At 36.4% G+C, this 7427-nt stretch overlaps 2 protein-coding genes across 5 annotated transcripts; both read right to left on the reverse strand.

Annotated features, from left to right (window-relative positions):
* Positions 1-7: 7 nt before the first annotated feature.
* On the reverse strand, positions 8-4828 carry LOC112778107 (uncharacterized). 4 transcript variants are annotated; one of them, XM_072228934.1, is made up of 7 exons: positions 4330-4828; positions 2386-4095; positions 1681-2275; positions 1164-1606; positions 965-1027; positions 762-881; positions 8-677 (listed from the first exon to the last, which is right to left on the reverse strand). In XM_072228934.1, the coding sequence occupies exons 2-7, from the start codon at positions 4093-4095 to the stop codon at positions 276-278; spliced, it is 3333 nt and encodes a 1110-aa protein (XP_072085035.1). In that variant the 5' UTR covers positions 4330-4828; the 3' UTR covers positions 8-275. The 4 variants fall into 4 exon arrangements, with proteins under 4 accessions (XP_072085035.1, XP_072085034.1, XP_025678258.1 ...); XM_072228933.1 differs by having other exon boundaries at positions 965-1030; XM_025822473.3 differs by lacking the exon at positions 4330-4828 and having other exon boundaries at positions 2386-4116.
* A 149-nt stretch (positions 4829-4977) lies between these two features.
* On the reverse strand, positions 4978-7142 carry LOC112778109 (probable glutathione S-transferase). Its single transcript, XM_025822474.3, has 2 exons — positions 6759-7142; positions 4978-5774 (listed from the first exon to the last, which is right to left on the reverse strand). Exons 1-2 carry the CDS (start codon positions 7065-7067, stop codon positions 5415-5417), a joined length of 669 nt encoding a protein of 222 aa, XP_025678259.1. The 5' UTR covers positions 7068-7142; the 3' UTR covers positions 4978-5414.
* Between the last annotated feature and the right edge of the window lie 285 nt (positions 7143-7427).

The raw sequence follows: 7427 nt of genomic DNA on the forward strand, positions 1-7427 counted from the left end.
AAGTATCTACAGTCAAAGAAAGATCCATGTTAATATATTGATAATTAAGGAACAGTATAGTTGTTGAAACAACTTAACACATAAGATGCTATACAAAATATGGGCAGCAACATGGCCCTGAGTTAGATAACCAAAATATAGGGATCTCAACCAAAAGCCCTATGCCTAAAACCAGTAGTAGTAAGTAGCAAAATATAGAAATTTTTTTGAAGCAAAACATGTGTCCTAAAGGCTTGTAGCCAAGATACAAAACAGCAACAAAAAGTACTCCAAGTTCACATCTTCTTAGGTGGCCTAAGTCCTGAACGCCTGAGCCCGGGAGTGGGTACAAATTTGAAAATCCTTGAAGCAGTTCCCAAGCTTGCAGCAGCCATTGTTTCTGCTGATATTGCACCACCTCCACTTGTTGGAGTTGTCGAAGGAGTTATTGGACCATGAGTAGGATTTGCCGAAGCATGGGACGTAAGTGCTGGACCTTGTCCTAGTTGAGATTTGAACCAGAGTGTAGGCCTTGGTGCTGGTGGGGGTGTGGGCATGAAACTTGACATGTTGGGTGTTGGTGGAGGTGGGGGCCTGATAACAGGGTTCTTTAACCTTAGGGTTGGATTGGATTGAGTTGTGAAGACTACATCAGATGACCCTTGTTGAATGTTGGTTGGATTTGTAGCATGTTGGACCTACAAAGAATTTTTGTTATAGTCCCAGATAATTTATGAAAGCAAAGGTAAATTAGCTTTAAAGTATTAACAAGATAACTTTACCTCCTCTGATTGTGGTGCATTTTGTGACAAAGGAATCTCTTGAGGTGTACCTTCTGGAGCTACAGCAGTTGTTTTTTTCTCTCCTTTTGGTAGTTTCTTCTTATCTTTCTTAGCTTTTTCCTAACAATGATAACAACAGCACGAACAAGAGTTAAATACATATAACAAAGGCTATTCAACTAGGATAAAACTAACAAAACAACCTTATGGTTCACACCAACTCCAGCCACATTAGTGGCCTCATTGCAGTTTCCATGTCCTCCTTCCTGCTATCATATACAACAAATGAACATTACCAAAATTTTTTTTAGCCAACTAAACCCCCGACTAAAATAAATTGAGACATTTAAACCCCTAACCACTTAACTTTAAAGACAAATCGATCCCTACTTAGTTCCATACCTGCAGATTGGTTGTGTTCTTAGAGACATCAGCTCCAACTGAGTTAGACTTCTTCTTCGCTCCATTTGCCCTCCTTTCTTTTTTGGTCATTGGTTTCCAGTTTGGATCCATTGCAGGATTGGTGCATGTTTTATAATAGTGTCCTTTCTGGCCACATTTGTTACAAGTGACTTCAAATGTTTTCTTTGCCTTGTTGGGATTTATCTCAGTTTCCACTGGATCGATTCTTCTCTTTACCTTTGGTCGATGTGCTGGTCGTTTAATTGGTGGAGGCAATGGCCTTGGGGCATCAGTGGGCTCCCAATACTCCTCACTATTTACAGGCTTCATTGTGTGGGCGTAAGTAGCTCTGATTGAGTCCATTGTTAGCCACGTGTGCACAAAGTCTTCAGGGTTCACACCAATTTTGTACATCGCTGCTACTGCATGTCTACAAGGCATGCCTGAAAATAGTACTCAGTTAGATGCATATTAAGATAAAGTCACAAATATATTTTAACACTAACCATGACCATACCAGTTAACTGCCAAACGTTGCAGGTGCAGGTCCTTTGTGCAAGGTTAACCCCAACCTTGTGTCCTTGCCTATGAACCTCAAAGAGGACTCTATCACTATCACCTGCCCAAATAGCTCTCCACTTACTTGCTTTAGGCTTGATGAATTCTTCCAACCTTTTGTGCTGAACTGGGGCTAGTTTTCCAGTATGATTTTCTAATTTCTTCTTGTGTAGGGTCATCTTCCTCATGACATAACACCTCAGATCATCTATCATTGTTAGTATGGGTCTTCCTCTATACTCAACTATTTTCGCGTTCCACACCTCGCACATATTGTTTGTGATGTTGTCTACTTTCGGTCCATGGCTGAAATAAGCTTTTGCCCACACAGCTGGATCAAACCTTTGTAGGTATTCCCATGCTCCCTGATTGATATTTTTCATTTTCTCCATTGAGGCTTTAAATTCCTGGATAGTTGTCTGCCTAGCACATTCCCATACAAGCTGCTTTGTCTGCTGATCCTTGAAGTGTTTGATGAAGTTCTTCCAAATGTGAAGTACACAATTCCTATGATGTGCGTTAGGCATGACCTCCTTCATTGCCAACTCCAGCCCCTGTTCTCAATACAGTCCAATCCAATTCATACTCAAAAATTGGAAGTTCTAACAACGAATCTAAGTCAATAAAAGTACATATAAATGAAAATTAAGTCAATAAATATTACCTTTTGTTGATCTGAGATAAAGTTCCACCCATGTTGCCCAACAGCTCCCAAGTCTTCAGCCAACAGAGTCAGGAACCACTTCCAAGTGTCCTTGCACTCATTCGGTACCACTGCAAAAGCCACCACATAAAAGTGGTTGTTGGCATCTTGACCCACTGTACTTAACAGTTGTCCACCATAATACCCTTTTAAAAAGCATCCGTCTAATCCAATTAAAGGCCTACACCCCTCTTTGAACCCCTTCTTACAGGCTTCCATGCATATGTACAACCGATCAAACAGAGGGAGAGATTCAGGCTGAGGAATAACCTCCATCAGTGCTGTTGAACCAGGGTTACTTCTATGTAACTCCATCAGGTAATCCCGAATTTTCCCATACTGAGCTCTCTCATTGCCTAATACAACCTCCCGTGCAGCTTTCAATGCCCTGCTAATCATCTTTGTACTAACATGGACATTGTATTCCTCAACCATGTGTTCCATAGCCTGTTTCGGCTTCATATCAGACTGTGTTAGAAGCCTCTTAACCAATTTGGATGTAACCCAGGCCCTGTCAGCTAAGTTGCTTCCAAAGTCCCTTCCACAGTTATGCTCATTAAATAGAGTTTTCACTTGATAGCACCTATTGGCACTATTCCAAGAAGTCAATATCAACCACGGACAAGATTCTCCAGCACATGCAGCCCTTACTCTTTGCTTCTCATTCTTAATGTATATAACATCCTTACCTTCATAAACAAAATAGTCTTTCAGAGCTTGTTTGAATACATCCATTGTAGGAAACATCTGTCCAACCTTAAACTCCACTTCACCATACTCAGTGTCTTCATTATATGAGTCAAATGCTGTCCTCCCCTCATCATCACTAGAAATTGGACTGTTGAAGGCTTCACTTTCGTATTCATAGGGCCTTTCATAGTCACTATCATTTTCTAAATTATTTGGGTCAATGTTGGATCCATAATGTAGCCCACCATCTACAGGGTCACTACTTTGATCCTTACTTGGGCCTGCATCAGCTGCATGAGGCCCACTTTTATCCTTGCTCCCACCATTAGACTTTCCATCCTTCAAGATATGCTTTCTCCTCACACCAGAATACTTCCTTGAGGCCACCCTCTTAGCACTACTAGGGGATATGTCTTTGTCATTACCTTTCTTCTTGTTTTGTGTTACTACTTTTTTTGGAGTAGACTTCTTATCTGTCTTCTTCTTAAGCACTCTCTCATCAGAACTAGTGTCAGAGTCCTCCTCATAACCAGCTGGAGGTGGTTTCCATGCCTCATCCTCGGCACTTTCATATCCGTCATCAGAACTTGATGAAGAATCACTCAAACCAACATTTTCACCTGCCAAGCCATCACCTACCACCTCTGGCATATCTACAGGATGGTCAAAATAAATGTAAAACTCCTCACTGTTCCTGTTCTTGAGTTTGTTCTCCCTCATCTCATTAATCTCATGATCACCCTTAATGGGATGAAGCCCAGCTTCCATGTCAGAGGCCAATATGTCATACCAATACATCTCCTTATACTCAACATAACCCAACTCTTTAAATAAAACAACCAAATCGAAAAAATTCACATAATCCAAATCCATTGGTGGGAACCTCTTCACTTTACCATCCACATAACTCATATATCCCCCACTGTCTCTCACAAACTTCCCCCCGTGATGAAACACGGGAACAGCAAAATATTCAGACATCTGTAGTATAACATAATGCATACATTAAAGCAGAAACTAGCATACAAATTAAATTTGACTCCATTTCAATTTCACTTTTAAATTAGAAACCCTAATTCATTTTCTAACTCCACTGACATTGTTTACTATTTCTATTCTTCCTGGACCACAGAAACAATGTACATGCCAAAGTATGGGGGACTTACTGAAAATGACAACACACATTTGAAAAGGCAATGGAAGGACCACACTAACCTGGCACGTCGCAAACGCGGTGCAATCTCCGTCCAAGCTTCAACCAAGCGCCGTCAACACCAATATGTGGAGGTCAGTCAGCAACTTTGTCAGCAACACTGTCAGCACGTCGCTCCAACTTCAACAGGTCAATGATCACTACAAGGGGATGACTCTTGCTCTACTAGGGTTTTCTGGTAATTATCAGAGCAACACAATGGGCTTATATGGAAACCCCAACATCACGTTCCCTTATTCAATCAAAACGCAACGTTAATGACCACTAAAACGACGTAGTTTTAGGTCACCAAAGGGGGACAAATCGACCCCTGTCCATTACTCAATGGCCACGTGGAACTTAACAGACTATTAACCTCCAACTCAGCAACGTTAACTGACACGTAGGCAAGTTTCGTCTGTTTTGGTCAGGGGAGATGACGGAAGGACCGGGAAGTCCCACAAAAGTATGGGACAGGGACCGATATGTCTCTTTTTTTTGGACAAGGGCCGTGATGTCCATCGAGGAAAAGGACAGGGACCGGGTTGGGTGTTCACTCTATTTTTTTTAATTGAATCGACCGGTTCTTATAACTATAGTCACATGACTCACATCAAATATAAGTTATTTTGTTATTTGTTTTTTTTTTCAAGAATGCCAAGAGCAAGCCATAAAAAAAAAGTTGATATTTGGTAAAATAAAGAAAGTACATATATAGAAATATTTCAAAAGATACACCAAGAAATAACAATGATACATAACTACTTTATTTGATATATAATATAAGAGGAGTGTTAGGGGACAGCACTTTTGTTAAATTCTGGCCAACACTTAACCATCAAAAGGAAATTGAATGATTCTACACCATTAGATGCAATCTCTCACCATTAAAAACATCATTGATGACTAATTGATGGCTAAAAACCACAAAATCTACTAGCCCCTAGACTTTCTCATAATATAATAAATAGAGAAAATAGTGTCACTTTAAATTGATATAATGCCATTCTAATTTGAAAAATTTTGTTATAAATATATTTTAATTCAGAAATGACATTATCAATTTGAAAAAAAGGACAAAATTCACTCTATAATAAAAGATATTTTCTTAAGAATGTGCATACATTTTTTCTCTCATAAGCTTGATACAAGCTATTAATTTCTCACTATTTGGGATGTTTTCTTTAACAATTGGGGAATTCTTGAAATTACTAAACCGTGAATATAGGTGAGGGAATTTATGAGCTTCCATGACCTTCAGTTGATTCAAATCTTCTATGGTTACAAGAAATTTGATAACTGACCCCAAAGCTATGTCCACAATGTTAATATGGTCACCATTAAAGAACTTCTGATCAATAAGGCATTGATTATCAATAACTTTGAGATGTTTTTGGACCCTCTCTATGGCTTTTTCTCGCACTTCATCATCAGTGATGATGTGGAATAGTGGCTTAACGGCAGGAATCTTCAAAAATTGAACCCAACATTATAGACAATTTTTAGGAGAGAGTAATAAATCTAGGGTAAACTACAAATTGTCTTTAAGAATTTCGAAATTTTTTAAAATATTCTTAATGTTTAGTTTATTTTAATTTTAACTTTAATTTTTAAAAATGTTTCAATTATATACTTGAATATTAATATTGTTAATAGAGATTGTGGCAATTATGTTTGTTTATTAATTCTTAATTCTTAATTTTTTTTTAATTGTGAGACATATTAATTATTTTTTGATATTTTTTGGTAATTTAGAGTGGAGACAAATTAAAATATAAATTTTTGTAAATTTAGAGATTGATTTGTTTCACAATTTGAAAAGTTTAATAACTAATGATTAGCAAATAAAAACAATAGATTAAAGTAACCATTCATAAAATTAAATGTTTGGATCAGATCAATTTGAACTTTTATTCAAAGAATATTGCAAGTATATATAAGACCAGGTGGGTATATATTTTTTTTTTTCATTTCTCACTATATCCCCCAATCTTATAGGTTAAAAACTAATTTAAACTTCCGACACTTGTTTAAGCGGGCTAGTGAGCTATATAACTACTAGACCAATCCAATTTAATTACCAGTTGAGTATATATGATATCATGTTGGAAAAGCTATAAAAACACAAATAATTATAGAGTTTATAATAAAGATTTTAACTATTTTGTTAGTTTTTATAGTTTTATCAAATTTTTAATTAGATTTTTACCGTTTAAAAGTTTGTAATTATTAATCTTTATATTAGATAAAAATTTATAATTAATCTTTATTAGTTGTGGTTTTCAAAAAAAAAAAATATCAATTCTAGGATGTTTGATAGATAAAATATGATATAAATACAATACTATTAAAAGTTTATTTTTTTTAACAAAATCTAGTTGGAAAGGATGTAATTAAAAGTTTGATAAAATTATAAAGGCTAATATAATAATTAAATTTATAATAAACATACCATTTGATCAGCATATGCAACCCAAAACCTTGCTTGAGCTCTATCATAGGGATCATGAGGAACCAAAGGATTCTGTGGCCAAACCTCATCAACGTATTCAACAATAATCATAGACTCACAAATGGATTTTCCATGATGAACAAGCACTGGAGTCAACTTATGCACAGGGTTGTATTCAAGAAGTTGAGGGCTCTTATTGAAGCGATCTTCTTCTATATACTCATATGTTATACCCTTCAACTTTAGGGTCAATATCACCCTCAAAGTTAAGGGGCTATACCAAAATCCATGTAGCTTCAACTCTGCCATTGTTTGATACTATGGCTTATTTGTGTTTTTCCAAAGCAAAACACGCGCTATATGTATTGTTTGTTGCCTAACCATTAAGTCTTTATTAATTATAGCATTTCACATCAAAATTATATTATATGAAGCATTATTAAACGTTCGAGAGAAAATTTGGCCGTATGATTTTCTCACACTTATTTATTTAGTTTTTTATATGAATAGAATATTTATTGAACCTTCTTTCTGTTTTTTGGCATTAAAGATATAAACGCACTGTTTACGTGTCTTTATTTATGAACTTTTTAAAATTTTTGGGATAATGATGTTTGATATGATATCATTATTTTTGGAATAATTTAAGCATTAAGACTATTAGAGGTG

Source organism: Arachis hypogaea, chromosome 19 (genome assembly GCF_003086295.3).
Source record: "Arachis hypogaea cultivar Tifrunner chromosome 19, arahy.Tifrunner.gnm2.J5K5, whole genome shotgun sequence".
Lineage (NCBI taxonomy): Eukaryota > Viridiplantae > Streptophyta > Magnoliopsida > Fabales > Fabaceae > Arachis > Arachis hypogaea.

Coding starts and splice junctions, on each gene's coding strand:
- LOC112778109 (XM_025822474.3), bottom strand. CDS start 7,067: ATGGCAGAGTTGAAGCTACATGGATTTTGGTATAGCCCCTTAACTTTG. Junction 5,775..6,758: donor TTGCATATGCTGATCAAATG/GTATGTTTATTA, acceptor CAATTTTTGAAG/ATTCCTGCCGTTAAGCCACT.
- LOC112778107 (XM_072228932.1), bottom strand. CDS start 4,116: ATGCATTATGTTATACTACAGATGTCTGAATATTTTGCTGTTCCCGTG. Junction 882..964: donor GAGTTGGTGTGAACCATAAG/GTTGTTTTGTTA, acceptor TATCATTGTTAG/GAAAAAGCTAAGAAAGATAA. Junction 678..761: donor ATGCACCACAATCAGAGGAG/GTAAAGTTATCT, acceptor AATTCTTTGTAG/GTCCAACATGCTACAAATCC.